At 59.1% G+C, this 16,078-nt stretch overlaps 1 protein-coding gene across 2 annotated transcripts in view; it reads right to left on the bottom strand.

Annotated features, from left to right (window-relative positions):
- Septin9 (septin 9) overlaps window positions 1-1,795 on the bottom strand; it is a 139,176-nt gene extending 137,381 nt beyond the window's left edge. Inside the window, exon 1 of one of the 2 annotated variants that reach the window (XM_042702655.1) lies at window positions 1,735-1,795. In XM_042702655.1, the coding sequence (XP_042558589.1) occupies window positions 1,735-1,753 (19 nt within the window). In that variant the 5' untranslated portion in view covers window positions 1,754-1,795. The remainder of the gene's footprint in view (window positions 1-1,734) is intronic. The other variant, XM_042702659.1, reaches the window with a different exon arrangement.
- Window positions 1,796-16,078: the final 14,283 nt, after the last annotated feature.

The raw sequence follows: 16,078 nt of genomic DNA, 5'->3' as shown, positions 1-16,078 counted from the left end.
CGATCCTCAGCTCTCAGTCTCCTGAGTAGCTAGGATAACAGGCGTGAGCCACTGGCTCTGGGATGTAATACCAAGAGCTGGGTGGGCTCCAGGCTCCAGCCCTTAACCACTAGGCCGCTAGCTCACTGCTCTTCACCCCACTGCAGACACAGGAAGTGCACCCAGGAAGAGCGCAGGGCCGAGCAGGGCTGCCTCACCAAGACCCCAAGTGTCCCTGGACTGTGCAGCTCGCTGCCCGACCTGCGCCTTGCCCACAAGCCCCTGCCCCTCCTTGGGGGGAGGGGAGAACAAGCTGGTGGCCCCCAGCAGTCGCTATGGTCGGGGAGGATGCAGGCCTCCACCAGCAAGAACTTCTGTGCTCTGGGGCTCTGGCCTGTGTGCCACACACAGGGCCCGCTGCGTGGACCTGCAGGGCCCCACGGCCCGACGCCACCCCACTCCTTACGTCTCTCAGCAAACAGCGTGACAAGCCTTCGGTGTATTTTCTAGCCTGTGCACAGGCCGGAGGGCTGATCCCACTCCAGCTAGGAAAGAAAAAACTGAACAGCTTCCCGGCTGCCCTTGAACTTTCAGACAATGGAGAGATTTTTTAACATTCCTTGCTACTTTCTTTAATTCTGTGGCACTGGTGGCAGCTCAGGGGCCCAAGAAACTGAGGCAAGTGTCCCCCCCCAGAACAGGAGGTGAAGGGGCCCGCCAGCCCCACACCACGCCACAGGGCAGCCCCCCACCCCAGGCACAGCGGGTGGACACCAAACTGGAGCAAGTCCAGGCCTCCCTCTGCCCACCCGGGAGCCGGGGCTCTGCCCCTTTAGGTAAACAGAGGAAGCGAGGGAGCCTCATACCAGAGCCGGCTCCCACGCTCCCCACAAACTCTGCTTCTACCTACTGCCTCACTCACAAAGCTTTCCTTGGGAGGGGAGGGGGTACGGACAGAACAACTGCCCCCTCCCCTCCGACCTTCAGCCTGCTTCCGGCCCCCCTCCCCCGGGGTGGCGGCCGCAGGGCCAGGCCGGGAAAGCCCACGGCCGGCCGCCGTGCCCGGCCACCCCGGGCCTCTGGAGCGGCCCGGGCCGCCCCTCCCGCACGCGGCCGGCCCCGGCGCGCCCCGCGGCCCGGAGGAGGTGGACGGTAACTCTAAGCTTCTGACCCAGAAAGTGATTTCAGGGCAGTGCTGGCCGGTCCTCGTTGGACGAGGTGCTTCCTCTTGATCCCCGAGGCAGAGGCATGGCCCCCGGGGCCACTTGTCCCCCAAGGAAGCCCCCGAGGCTCAACCCATTCACCAGGCCGCGCAGGCGCAGCACGGGGCAGCGGAGGGCACCGTCAATGTTGGAGGACAGCGGGAGGGCAGATCCTGCCAAAGGGAAAGAAGGGGGGAGATGGGGACCCCCTCGCCGGCCCGGGCCTCCCTGGGCCGTCTGGGCAGGGGAACCGCAGGACGCCCCGGGGCCGGGACGCCGGGCGCCGACGGCACCCTGGGGCCCCGCGGGACGAACCCGAGCTGCCGAGCCCTGGCGCCCCCCGATGGCTTCGTGCCCGGCCTGGGCAGAGAGACTAGGCGGCTCCCGCCAAGGAATAACGCCGCAGTCGGACCCGCCTCTGCGCCCCGCGCCCCGACTCCCGGGCAAGGACGGACGACCCGGACCGGGGCCGGAGCTCCACGCACAGCGAGCGCCCGCGCAGCCCCGGTGGCCGCGACCTCCCCGGCCGCCCGCGCCCGGCCGCGGCGCCCACCTGAGTACGACTTCTTCATGGCGCCGCCCGGACTGCCGCTCCCTCCGAAGACCGTGTGCGGCGGGGGCCGCGGGGCGCGGGCGCCCAGGTCGCCGCCCGCAGCCGCCGCGGTGGGCGGGAGGAGGCGGCCCCGCCCCGTCGAGGTGCCCGCCGCGCCCGCCCCCGGCGCCCCGGCCGCGCGGCCCCGGGCTGACCCCGGGCCGGGAGGGGGCGGCCCCGGGGTCCCGCCGCGGGGGGTCGCGTCGGGGGCCGCCCCGCGCCTCCCGGCCCCCCCCCCCCCCGCGCCGGTGGTTCCGTCCGCGGGAGTCCACGCGGGGCGGGGCGGGGCCAGGTGGAGGCCGCGGGAGGAAACTCCGGGAGCCGCCCGGGGGCGCAGACCGGGCCGGGGTGGGGACCTGGGCGGAGGCGCCCGAGGGGCGGGGCGGCGGCGCGAACCCCGCCAGCGCCCGCGTCGGGAGCGCAGGTGCGCACAGGCCGGCCGGGCGAAGCCCACGCGGGGGACGGGAGGGAGGAGCCTGCGGGCCGGCCGCGCTCCACACCGGGTCTCTGCCTGCCGGAAACGCGCCTCCCGAGAGCTGGAGGCGCCCCCCACTCCCGCCTGTGTCCTGGGGGGACCCACCCCGCGCGCCCCGAGGCCCTCGGCCCCGCCTCCCAGGCAGCCTGCCCCACCGCAGCCCCCCCCTCCCCAGTCCCGGGGCGACCCCCTCCGCCCCGCGGGGCTCTGGGGGCCGGGGCGGGGAGCGCATAGCCCATCACTGCCCTGACCGGCACCCGGGTCACCAGGCACCGGCCGCACGGAGGAGGAGAGCAACAGCAACGAGGGGTTCGGAGGAGGGCACAGTTAGCCACTGTCACGTGACTGGACGCTGCCCTCCCCCCCACCAGACACAACTTCTCCAAAACAGGGGAGCTGAGCTGAGCGGGCGACACAGTCCCCTCCTCCAGGCTCAAGCTCATTACACACTTTCGCTCTTTTAGTAAATGGCCACAGGCTATCTAGTGCTATCAGAACTGGAGGCAGGGTCTCGCTCTGGCCTAGAACCCTCCATCCTCCTGCCTCATCTTCCCCAGTGCTGGGACCACAGCCCCGCACCCCCGGCTCTGCGCCATTCCGTTTTGAAAAAAACTTGTCTTTCAAACACTCAGTTCCTCTGCTGTGATTTGCGATGGGTCACGGAATGTCTGCACGTCTCGCTTTTCACGTGGAGATTATAGTACTTTACCTATCTTGCAAGGCTGGGGTTATGATTATGAAAATACAAAGTGTCTGTGCTACTTTAACTAAAAACCCAAAACACATCTTGGCGTGGACCTGGGTGGGCAGAATCCTTGGGTGGCTCAGCTGGAAAGGGCTCCAGGAAAGAGAACACAAGCCTGGAGGACGCGGCCTCCACAGGGCGACAGAAGTTGGCAGAACTGTGGAATAGCTGGCAGGAATACGCAGGGCGCTCAGGGGTCGGCAGCTTCCAGGAGGAAGTGTGAAGGTGCCACGGGCTCGTTCTGCCCATTATAAAAGAGGAGAGATGACCCAGGACAGGCAATTCAGTCCTCCAGCAGGACAGAGGAGGAAAAGCAAAAGGCTAGCGCAGTCTTTGGGGCCAGCAAAGGATTCCTACAGAGCTTCAGGACTGTAAGATCAGAGAAGATGGGGGAGGTGGAGCTCACTTGTAATCCTAGCACTTGTGAGGTGGAGGACGAGGGTTCAGCCAGGCTACACAGCGAGACCCTGGGTAAAACAGTAAAGATGGACGAAGACATTCTGAGTGTTCCCACAGTGGGCACCTCCCCCCACAGCCAGTGGAGACAAAACTCAAGACCAGTAGGATGCACACCCGGCTTCTAACTGGCTCCACAGGTGCCACGCAAAAGACTTTCTGAAGATGGACAGGTGGAACACTGGAGGGAGAAGAAGAAATGTTTGGGAATTCTCTGTGTGCTTCTATCAACCTAGGACTGCTCTCCCCCAACGCCATGTTTCTGCTATTACTGTGATGGCTCTGGGCTTGAACTCAGGACTGCTCCCCCAACGCCGTGTTTCTGCTATTACTGTGATGGCTCTGGGCTTGAACTCAGGACTGCTCCCCCAACGCCGTGTTTCTGCTATTACTGTGATGGCTCTGGGCTTGAACTCAGGACTGCTCTCCCAACACTGTGTTTCTGCTATTACTGTGATGGCTCTGGGCTTGAACTCAGGCGTGGGCACTGCCCCTCAGCTCTCTCACTCAATGTTGGTGCTCTACCACTTGAGTCACAACTCGCTTCCTCCTTTTTGCTATCATCGAAGTGTCTCACAGACTTTCCTACCCCAGCTGGCTTTGACTCGTGATCCTCAGATCTCAGCCTGCTGAAGAGCTACAGGTGCCCTGCTTAAAGTTTATTTTTTATACCCAGTTTTGTGAGGGGTTTTTGTTGTTGTTGTGGAACAGAATGGGTTTAAGTGGACATGTTTAAAAGTCCCAGGCTCTGGGAGGAATCAGATTCTGGCCCTGATGGGGTGAAGCCAGGACGCTGTGAAAGAGGCTTTTCAGCAGGTGAAGGCGGCGGCGGCTGGGAAGGCCGCAGTGGCCGGCTCAGTTGTCCTGTGAAAGAGGAAGTGTGGCTCGGGATAGGGCGGAGGAACTCCCCCAGCTCCTGACATCTCTGCCCCAGGACCTGACACGTGACTGGATACTGGTCCCAGGCCCAGCCCCCTGTGTGTGGGTGACTGTGGAGGTTTACAAACAAACATGGCCACAGCAAGGCCTCCCTTCCCCCAGGATGCTCTGGCACTGCATGAAGGCCCTCCCCCATCTACAGGACCCAGGTCCCCTCTCTTTGAGTGGGGGGTAGGGAGGGGTGTCAAGGTCTGGTCACGACCAAGAAAAGCAGCCTCTTCTGAGGCTACATCAGATAGGCCTGGTGCTGCTCCTTTGGGACCCTCAAACTCAGAACCTTGAGCAAGTCTCTCCTGAGGCCACAGAGGCCTCCTGATGCCCCACGGAGGCCAGTGCACATGGGAAGTGTACCAGCTAGCTGTTGCTGTGTAACAAGTCACACAAACCTAGTGGTTTCACACCATACACCCATCCCTCTCAGGTGTCTATGGCGGGGTCCAGGCTGGCTCCTGCCTCTGGGTTTCCACAGTCCCAGCTGCAGCGCAGGCCAAGGCTGAGCTCTCATCTGCAGGCTCCATGAGGAAGATCTGTCTCCAAGCTTAAAGGTAAGGGTAGACTTGTTCTTTGAAGGCCAAGACCTCTTTTTCCAGTCAGTTAGAGCCAAGTTCCCTGGCAGGCAGGAGGTCCTCCTCCACCAACACCAAAGCCAGCGAGGGAGCTGCTGACAAGGCAGAACTGGCCATCTCCCGCCACGGGGCTGCCTTACTCCATTTTGTGTTGCTTCAACAGAATGCCAGGACTGTGCTGCAGGAGGAAAGCAGGTCTCTCACTTTCTCTCTCTCCTCTCTCTCTTCTATCCTGGGGCGTGAACTCAGGGCCTGGGTACTATCTCTGAGCTTTTTTGCTCAAGGTTGCACTCTACCACGTGAGCCACAGCACCACGTCCAGTTTTCTGGTGGTTCATTGAAGAGAAGAGTCTCACAGACTTTCTTGCCCAGGCTGGCTTTGAACTGTGATCCTCTGATCTCAGCCTCCTGAGTAGTAGGAAGACAGGCGTGAGCCACTAACACCTGGCTGAGGAAAAGAGGTTTCTCTGGCTGCAGTTCTACTGTCCAGCATCCGGGAGAGTGTCTCACAACATAGTAGAGAGTGCAAGGCAATGGAGAAGAAGCGCTAGAAGGGGCACACTTCCAGGCTGGAGGCCTGAGTTCAGCACAAGGCCCTGAGTTCAAGTCCCACCTCCACCAGAGAAACAAGAAACAACGGGGCTTATGTTACTATTACCAGTGTGTGGGAGCTGGGCATCCTGCTCCACACTCGGTGCAGTGTGTGAGGAGCCATTCTGGGGAACGGCTGCTCCCCAAGAGACTGCTCATCTCTTGGGGCCCTACCACCCCCCCAACACCACTGAATCAGAGACCCCTGGGGACACAGCCACCCAAGCCGCAGAACTGACTGAGGGAGGGCACCCATGCGGAGTTCTGTGCCTAGGAGGAGGCTGCATGGGGCCACAAGCAGGGGCAGCAGAGGCCGCTGGACCCTCAGAAGCCACGCCCCCGGGGAAAGGCCGCTGGGCACCTTAGAAGCCATGCCCCCAGGGAAAGGTCACTGGGCACCTCAGAAGCCACGCCTCCCAGGGAAGGCTGCTGGCCCCTCAGAAGCCATGCCCCTGGGGAAAGGTCACTGGGCACCTCAGAAGCCACGCCCCTGGGGAAAGGTCAATGGGCACCTCAGAAGCCACGCCCCCATGAAGCCAATGGGCACCTGGGAAGCCATGTCCCCCGGGAAGGCCAGGTCAGAGCCCTGGCAGAGCAGGTGGTGCTTGGTGCCTGAGCCGCCAGCAGAGCACCTGGGCTAGTCCCCAGCCAGCCCCCCACATCGCGTGTCAGCCAGCCCCCACTGGATGTGCTCGGCCTTCCGGGTCCGGACCAGTCCGTGGGGGAGCAGCCCTGAGCACCTCCCAGCAGCCCCTTCTCAGCCGGCTGGGCCCAGCGTCTCTGCTGCTGACACCCTCTGCCTCTGGCCATCCCGGGGCCTGGCCCTCGGGGACTGAGGCCTTGCTGCTTTGTGGAGCTGTGCAAAGGCCGGGTTCTGGAGAGGCACTGGGCTCAGTGGATGTGGCCCCACACCACCGACCCACAGCGCTGGAAGTTCCTACCCAGAGCTGCGAAACTCCCGCACGCCCCCTCCTAATGATCTGTTTCCAGTGGCTGATTCCTCTGGTATTTCCTGAATATTTCCCTCTCGTACCCACGGGCCCAGTGGACAGTACTTTTGCTTTGATAGGGAAGACAGACGGTGACCACACAATCACCTAGGACAGGGCCTCAAAGTGACGGTGGCCTCAAAGACACAAAGGGGCACAGCAGAGGACACACCGCATGCCCCGGTCAGGCGGAAGCACAGGATTAGACAGGGAAAACAAGTGGACGTGTGGAAGACTGCAGGCAGAGGACAGGCCATGCAGAGCCCAGAACTAGGTAGAAAGAAAAGGGAACAGGGCTAAATTCCTTCCCACACAAGAAGCTGCCTCCCCCCACTCCTGCTGCCCCCAGCCCCTGGGAGGCTGAAGTCCAGAAAACTGGACCAGGAGGCTTTGTAGGCATTTTAAAGACTTGGGCTCTTATCCTAAGAAGAAGCCAGGTGCCAGTGGCTCGTGCCTGTCATTCTAGCTACTCAGGAGGCTGAGATCTGAGAATTGTGGTTCAAAGCCAGCCTGGGCAGGAAAGTCTGGGGAGGGGAGGGGGGGGTAGATCAGCAGGTCGGCATTTGGGAAGCATGGATGTAGAAGACCCTCCAAGCCCACTGGGGACCACAATCCAGGGGACTGAGCTGGGGGCCGGGGGGGGGGGGGGAGAAGCTGACCCAGACCACGATGGAAGAGGTGGAGACAGGAACTGGTGTGGGGCTGTAGAGCTAAGATCACTGGTCCCTGGGGATGGGTGGGGTCTGGGGTCTGGATGAGGGGGACCAGGTGTCAGGATGAGGAGGCGTGCAGGGGAGCAGCTGGGTGGCAGGGAGGGTCACCATGGGACAGGCTGACAGGTGGATGAGACTCTCACTCTGCGAGAACCTTTGGGGTACGGTGGGACTGGCTGTGGAGGGACTGGGCTGTCCAGGGCTGGACCAGATACAAGTGGCCAGGGCCTCCAGCCACAGGTATGCATGCAGCCCGCACCGGACCCGAACAGCGGCCCCAGTGCACACATGCACAGGGAGAGGTAGATAATCGCTGTCTTCCAAATGCAGGGATCACCCCCAACTTGAGAGGGACCCTGGCTGCACCAGAATCTTGTCTTGTTTGATCCCCTTCTGAGCCCTGATGCGTTTGCTCACTGGCTAGCACTCTACCCACGGAGCCTCACCTCCAACCCTTGCACCAGTGCAACCCAGTGTTTGCTTTCAAGCAGGGATTGTTTTTCTTTCAGGGAGACGGGGATGAAACCCAGAGCTCTGTCCCGGCGAGGGCAAGCGTGGTGCCCTGAACTAAGACATGAGAAGTTCACCTCCATGAGTATGTGTTGCAGTGGGGGAGGGGCCTCAGACTGGATCTGAACCTCGGTCCTCCTGCCTCAGCCTCCCAGGTGCTGAGTCTGCCAGGGTGGAAGTCATTCCTGAGCCCCAGCAAGTGAGTGTGCTCAGCAAGGCGCATGCGCACGCACATGCACACTCTCTCCTATAGCGGGCAAAAAGCTACCACTGACCTTTGGCCGACTCTCTGTCGGTCACTTCCTGCTGGCCCGGCCTCTCCCGTCTGTCTCCCTCTGGCCCCTCCCTCCAGGAGGTGGAGCCTGTGTGTTTCAGGGAAAAGGTCACTCCAGGGCAGGCAGGAAGGAAAAAGCTGACCTCCTTGAAGATCCTTCACTAAAGGGGAAGCTAGGGGTCCCCCCCAAAACAGCAGCCCTCTTAACTGCTTTGATTCAGCCATCTCATTGACTCATGCTTCTCCTGGGCCTGTCTGCTGGTCTCTATCCACCTCAGGGCCTCTGCACCCCACCCTTTCCCCTGGCATGCCCTTCCTCACCTCTAAGCTCTCTGCTGAGGAGCTTTTCCTCCTCTCACCTAGCCTGACCTCGGTGTTGGAATCTCATAGGAAGCTTAACTAATACACAATGTTGGGGCTGGGAAGGTGGCTCAGTGGTAGAGCGCTTGCCTTGCATGCAAGAGGCCCTGGGTTCGATTCCTCAGCACCACATAAGCAAAAAGAAAAAAGCCGGAAGTGGCGCTGTGGCTCAAGTGGTAGAGTGCTAGCCTTGAGCTGAAGAGCTTGAGGGACAGCACCCAGGCTCAGAGTTCAGGCCCCATGACCGGATCCCCCCAAAAAAGAAAGTATACAATGTCTATAGACGAAACTTTTTTTTTTTCTGCCAGTTCTGGGGCTTGAACTCAGGGCCTGGGCACTGTCCCTGAGCTTCTTTTGCTCAAGCCTAGCACTCTACTACTTGAACCACAGCTTCACCTCTGGCTTTTTCTGTGTATGTGGTGCTGAGGAACGGAACCCAGGGCTTCAAGCATGCTAGGCAGGCACTCTACCGCCGAGCCACCTTCCCAGCCTCAGTTGGAACTTTTAGCATGTTGCCTGGGCTGAGATCCTGCCTGGCAGATTTCTGGGTTGGGACCTCAATTCTGTCACAGGTCAGCCCTTTGCTCTCCGACACACCTCCTCCCCATCGGAGCCTCAGTTGCCCCCTGCTCCTGCACCCGGCAGAGGCGCACGTGCTGGAAGGGCTGGGCAGCATCCCTGGTGCACAGGCAGCAAAGACATGAAGATGGAGGAAGAGTGTCTCGAGGGGAGGCCGCCACAGGCAAGGCCAGGCCGGCCGACTAGCAGCCAGCAGCCCTGTCTGGTCTCCGCACTGCTGCTTTCATTAAGATGTAAACAAACGCCAGGCCTGCCAGGCAGGTGGGCGCGTGCGCAGGGAGGCCTGGGAAGCAGGCCGGGGCCCTGAGGGGCGGCAGGAGTTAGCGTCAGGCAGCTGTGGCCTGCGTGGCCCCCGCCAGTGTGGCCCCGGGTCTCCTGGCACTCTATGCCCGGGGCGTGGCACGTTGTGCGGTGCCCCTGCGGGTGGCCCGCCAGCTGCATCCAGGCCGCCCCGGAACCTGAAACCTCTCTGTGGTTAAGCACCGAGTAGGTTCCGTGTCGCTAAACATACGTTATCTGGAATTCAAGTTTGACCTGGTCAGCTGTAATTGCACTTGCTAAACCTGGAAACGCTGCGGTCCAGGGACTCCCAGACCTGGCCCTGCCCAGGGTCCCAATGCCAGTCTGAGGGTGAGCCAGCCCGTGACACGTTCTCACCTGTCTGGCATCCTGCCGTGAGCAAGGCTCATGCTGAGGGTGCTGTGCCCATTTGCTGGTTCGATCTTGGCATCTGAGGCCAGCCCAGGCGACACAGGACACCCCAACTCATAACAAAACTCAGAACTAGCAGACTGCAAGTGGCTCACGCCTGCAATCCCAGCTACTCAGGAGGCTGAGATCTGAGGATCGCAGTTCAAAGCCAGCCTGGTCAGGAAAGCCTGGAAGATACATATCTCCAATTAACCAGCAAAAAGCCAGAAATAGAGGCATGACTTAAATGGGAGAGCACCAGCCTTAAGCAAAACAACCTAAGCGACAGCATCTATACCGATTCAAGCCCCCAAACCCAAAACCAGCAACCTCACTTGCGGAGACTCTCTGCATGTTTTGTTTTGCTTTGTGTTTTTAAAAACTGGACATGAAACTGAAATGTCCAGGGAAGTGGATGGCTGCCGGGACAGGGAGCGCCAGGGCCTCGGGCTCAGGGCCTGAAGTGGCTCCAGTCCCTCCTCTCCCCAGAGGGGCTCCCGGGGCCTGGCGGTCCCTCTGCGCCTGCCCCTTCCTAGTCCTGGGAAATTTCCCTTCACTTCCATGATCTTTAGTTCCTTCCATGCGATGCAGTTAAGCCTCTGCCCCATGGGCTGCCCATGACCTCAAAGAGGGACCCGGTGCCCACGTGTGTAGAGCTGGCGCTCTGTGTGCTTATAATCGGTGCATTTTTCTGTGTCAATGTTATAATTCAATAAGATGGTTTATTAGTGGTTAATAATTAACTTCAATTAGCAGAGAGGCTTCCATAGAGGAAGGCTAATGGAATTTATCTTGCAGGGAAGTTTTATTACCTCCCCTTATAAATGGGAAGAGGAATTTATTTGCTGTCTGTGCACAGCTGGCCCAGTCCGGCACTGAGGGGAAAATGCATTCATCGGAGCTGGCCTTGCGGTTTGTTGGATGGGGTTTTATTTTTCAGAATTAACCTTCAACCTCATGACATTCTAGAATGCTAAAACATTACCCCAGTTTTCTACTTTTAATAGGCTATCAATAAAAGAAAAACTTTAAAGCATGAAAAGATGGCATTTGAAAGTTCATATTTCAAGACATCCCACAGAGCCAAGACATAAAGTTGAAAATGAAAAGCTGCATCCATATGCGGGAGGCATGCTTTTCACCATCATGTGACAGACATGGACAGAGAAGCCGGGGCCAGGGCTGGTGGTTGACGCCTATAAATCTTGCTACTCGGGAGGCTGAGATGTGAGGAGCACAGTTCAAAGCCATCTCAGGCAGAAAAGCCTGTGAGACTCCTATCTCCAAATAATCACCAAAAAGCTGGAGGTGTGGCTCAAGTCCTAGAGTGCCAGCCGTGAGCAAAAACAAAGCTAAGGAGGAGCGTGAGGCCCCGAGTTCTGGCCCCAATACTGGCATAAGTTTAAAAAAAAGGGGGGGGGCCAAGGGCTGGAAGCAAACTATGCAGAGGCTCTGAGATGAGGTGGGGGAGGACATCAGCACTCAGCGCCCCGTGTCTGCAGCGCCCCTCAGCAGGTGGCCTCATCTACCCGGGGTTTGGACTGGGGTGGGCGGAGGGAGGAGACAGGTAAGAGGATAGATAGGTCTGCTTAGCATGAATCTGCAGAGCTGGCGGAGCGGTCAGGCGGCAGAGCCCCACTCTGCACACACAAGCCCCGAGTTCCTCCCCACTACCTCCCCCCACCAAAAAAGGAACACAGCAAAAGCTGCCCCTGCAGCCGAGCGCAGCACCCGGGCCTGCGAGGCGAGCGGAGACCACCAGGGCGCGCCACTGTGCGGATATGAGGCCTCCTGGTGTAAAAATCTGAAAGTGACCGTCATAAAAATATGTAGGAATCATCCAAGAAAATAAGCCATTGGGAAACCTCAACTGACTTGAGGGAAATCAAAACAGGTGGTCCCGAAGGAACTGCCACTAGAAATTCTGCGAGTCTCACGTGTGATTGCTGACATGTGAAAGGCAATGGCGCGGGCCGGCCGCCGGGGAGGCGGGGACTTCGCTGGCTGACAGGACAGAGGGGAGCCCAGGGCTAGGCAGAACAGAGGAAAGTCCAATGTGGAGGGCAGGCAGGTAGGCAGGCAGGCAGGCAGGCAGACTGCAAGATAGACGGATCTGCTTTGAAGGACATCAGCTATAATTTCTCACCAACTGAACACAGGAGTCCACAGACACAAAGGACCGCAGAGGAGGACACCAGCGCCTCCTGGAGGCTGTGGAGGAAAACCTCGCCGCATCTGAGGACAGGGAGAAACTCTGGGCCAGGTGCTCATGCCCTCCCCTGTGATCTTACCTACTTTCTACTCCGGAGGCTGAGATGAGAGAATCGCAGTTCTATGACGGACCCGGCAGAAAAGTTTGAGAGACTCCATTGACAAGTATCCAGCCAGAAGAAGGGCTGGAGGTATGGCTCAAGTGGTAGAATGCCAGCCTGAAGAGAAAAAGCCAAGAAGAGCTCAAGACCCTGTTGTCCAGAGCTGTTAGCTCAGGAGAAGAACAATGGAGTTCAGGAGATTGGGTTGGGAGCTCCAATTTCATGCCTAACTTTTGCTTCTACAACCAATCACTTGATTTATATAGTTCCATATTCATTTTTAACATTTTGTCAGTCATGGGGATTGAACTCTGGGCCTGGGCACTGTCCCTCAGCTCTTCAGTTCAAGATGAATGCTCTACCACTTGAGCCACAGCACCACTTCTAGTTTTCTGGTGTTTTAGTGGAGATAAGAGTTTCACAGACTTTCCTGCCTGGGCTGGCTTTGAACCGTGATCCTCAGATCTCAGACTCCTGAGTAGCTAGGATTACAGACGTGAGCCACCCACACCAGGCTGTAATTCCTTATTTTTGTGAGACTTTTTTCTTCTTCAGTAATGGGGTTTGAACTCAGAGCTCACTTAGCATCTGGTGTTCTACCTCTTGAACCACACTTCTAGCCGTGATTATTTTAGAGATGAGTCTTGCAGACTTTTCTGCTCGGGCTGGCTTTGAGTGTGACCCTGCCGATCTCAGCCTCTTACATATTACATGTGAGTCACGGGTGCCTTTGCTTTGTTTTGTTTTGAGACAGAGTCTCCCTGTGTAGCCCAAGCTGGCACTGAACTTGGGCTGCTCCTCCCACAGCCTCCCAGTTGCTGGGGTTATAGGTATAATTATGGGATGTTGCTGATCATGGATATTGCTAACATTTACTGGATGGGGAAAGAAGGTCAGAAGCAAACATGACAAGACATTCATGGTCCTCTGCGGGGGACCCAGGTGCTGTCCACCTGGAGGGATGCGGGTTTTGGTTCCTGATTTGAGGTCTTTCAGGGTCCTGGGCCCAGGGAGGGCAGGGAGGCGGGGCTTGTTCTGTCCTGCGCACAGGCGGAGCACAAGGCCCACGCAGACGCTGTGCCGAGGTACTGAGCCAAACCACCCTACACCTGGGCGAGGTGTGGCCTTGCTCGAGAGGGCACACCGAAGGCACACTGCTGTTTCCAAGACAAGGCGGGCAGCCGCTCGGGAGAGGCCGCAGCAGCCCGAGGCCTCAGGACAGGACCCGCCACGATGAGCTGCTGCTCATCTCCAACACCAAACGCTCAGCTCCTCCACTGTCAGATGGGATGCGGGACCCATTGCCGGTGGCTTCGTGGACAGGAAAGGGCCCAGTGGGGCTCAGCTCCAGGAAGAGGAGTTCTGAGGCTGCCGCTGGGATGGGACAAGTCACCGGCAAGCGCTGGCGGGGCGGATGGACGTCCGTGAGGCAACAGGGACACCGGTGTGGCCGACCCCGAGCGCAGGACTTCAACAATGAAAACCTGGTTTGGACCAGAACGCGATTAGAGAAGTTGTTCAAAGAAGGCAAGGAACTGAGTGGAACACAAAGTAGTGACAGAGGTGGAAGGAATGAGTTAAATACAGGAGGCGCAAACAAGAGGAAGTGACGGGATCGGAGTGATGGAGGGGAGGAGGGGATGGATGCAGAGGTGATGGAGGTGATGGATGAGGAGATGGTAGATGAAGGGGGGGAGGGGAGGGGGGAGGGGAGGAGAGGAGGGGAGGGGGAGGGGGAGGGGAGGAGGAGGAGGAGAGGAGGGGGAGGAGGAGGAGGAGGAAGAGGAGGAGGGGGAGGAGGAGGAGAGGAGGAGGAGGGGGAGGAGGAGGAGAGGAGGAGAGGAGGGGAAGGGGGAGGGGAGGAGGAGAGGAGGAGGAGAGGAGGAGAGGAGGGGGAGGGGAAGGGGGAGGGGAGGAGGAGGAGAGGAGGGGGAGGGGAGGGGAGGAGGAGGCGGCGGAGGTGGCAGATGAAGAGGTGATGGATGAGGAGATGGTAGATCAAGAGTTGGGGAGGAGGAGGAGAAAGAAGATGAGGAGGAGGGGGAGGAGGGGGAGGAGGGGGAGGAGGGGGAGGAGGGGGAGGAGGAGGAGGAAGAGGAGGAAGAGGAGGCGGCGGCGGCGGCGGCGGCAAATGAAGAAGTGATGGATGAGGAAGGGGTGGATGAGGAAGGGGTGGATGAGGAAGGGGTGGATGAGGAAGGGGTGGATGAGGAAGGGGTGGATGGAGGTGTCACGTAGCTGCTCCAGGATGTATCTTAAACTCAGCCCTACGCGGCTCCCAGGGCCTGTGCTCAGAAGTTTTGTGTTCTCTGCTTGGTTAGGTGCACTGGGTACCTTGTCTGGACTGCGCAGGCGCACTGGGGAGGTACACTGGGTACCTTGTCTGGACTGCGCAGGCGCACTGGGGCCCCAATGAGGTACACTGGGTACCTTGTCTGGACTGCGCAGGCGCACTGGGGAGGTGCACTGGGTACCTTGTCTGGACTGCGCAGGCGCACTGGGGAGGTACACTGGGTACCTTGTCTGGACTGCACAGGTGTACTGAGGGTCTCCCTTCCTGAGGCATTGGGAGTCGCTGGTCATAGATGGCCAGCAGTTCCTGGTGAGGGGCGAGGGAATGAGGGAGCCCCTCTTTTTCACCTGGCCTCCAAATTTCAACACTTACTCCAGGGGGAGGCCTCCTGGACAGGGTCTGCCCTGGTGAGCGGCGGGTGCCACGGCTCCCGTCAGTGCCTGGGCCAGGCAGCAGCTCACGGGCTTCTGCCGGCCTGAAGTGACTCCATCCTCAGTCTGTAGCTCCCCTGGAGATGGGGACGCTGGGGGAAGGAGGGAGGGTAGCGTCGGAGGCCACACAAGAGGACCAAGAGTTCAAAGTCAGAGGAACCCTGTCTAGAAAACAAAATTCAAGTCAAAGGCCCAAGATGTGTCTGTGGGTCCAATCCCCAGCCCTTAAAAAAAAGTCACAGCAAAAAAAAGCATTAAAAAAGGTAATCAAAGAACTGTAAGAATCCAGCCAGCCCTGGGGCCCCACCAGGTCCGGGAAGAGGTGGGGGGCAGCAAGGCTGGGGTGACAAGTCAGCATCCCACAAAATGTCCCTGCCATGTCTGAGGTGTGCTTCCATCTATGAGATCCAGCCCAGCGCAGCACCCTCTGTGGGGGGACGTGGCCAGGCCCTGCAATGCCAGCGCCCTCCAGTCTGGCTCCTCCACAGCTCGCAGCCACCTTGCAATCAGCTAGGAACCATGCGGCTGGGCAGCAGCACCTGCCCTCCAGTGGTGGGACCCAGGAGGGCGTCTGGGCTGAGGTCCTTTTAGGCTGGGGAAGGGAAAGGGTAGCTCTGCAGCTCACGAGAGCTGAGCAGTGGGTTCTGGGCCTCAGTGAGCTTGCAGAGCAGCCTCGTTGGACAGGAGGTCACTGTCAAAAGCTCAGAGTTCGGCAAAGATGCTGATGTCCACAGCAGGTGTCTCCAGGGCACCAGGTGGCTCTTTCTAGGACACACCTAGGAAAGTGCCGTCCAGCTCTGCCAGTGGCAGGTGGGCTGACAGTCCAGGTAGGAGATACACAGCTCCAGCAGGTGGCGCTGTCGTCTTGCAAACAAGGCTCGTCCTTGGGGCCAGCGCTAGCCGGTGTGGACCAAGGCAAGGCTCTGGAGGGGGACCATGTGGGAGCACCCTTCCTTGAGGTCTCCTTGCCAGGAATTTCCCATTGTCACAGTTGTCTCCACAGCAACCCTGTGTCAATCAGGGTTCCACACTCCAATCACTCAGGCCAACCCCCAGTGCTGTCTCACCACACCTGGGCCATTGAATGGGCCATGCATGCACATGCAAGCACACACGCACATGTGTATGTCATGTGTGTAAATGTACACACATGCACATGCATCGTGCACACATGTGCACTTGTGTCTGGTCACATGTATTCTCATATACTTGTGAAGTGCATGTGTGTATACATGTAACACAGATATACACATGCCTGCTCACATACACACAGGAATACAGGCATGTGGACATGTACACTTTGGCTGGCACTCCAGCACAGACCCCTGGGCAGCTTTTCATCCCATACTCCTGGGCCAGCACCACAACCCAGACATCTAGCC

Source organism: Dipodomys spectabilis, unplaced genomic scaffold, assembly GCF_019054845.1.
Source record: "Dipodomys spectabilis isolate Male_0828 unplaced genomic scaffold, ASM1905484v1 ptg000329l, whole genome shotgun sequence".
Classification (NCBI taxonomy): domain Eukaryota; kingdom Metazoa; phylum Chordata; class Mammalia; order Rodentia; family Heteromyidae; genus Dipodomys; species Dipodomys spectabilis.
This window is presented reverse-complemented; position numbering and strand designations above follow the sequence as displayed.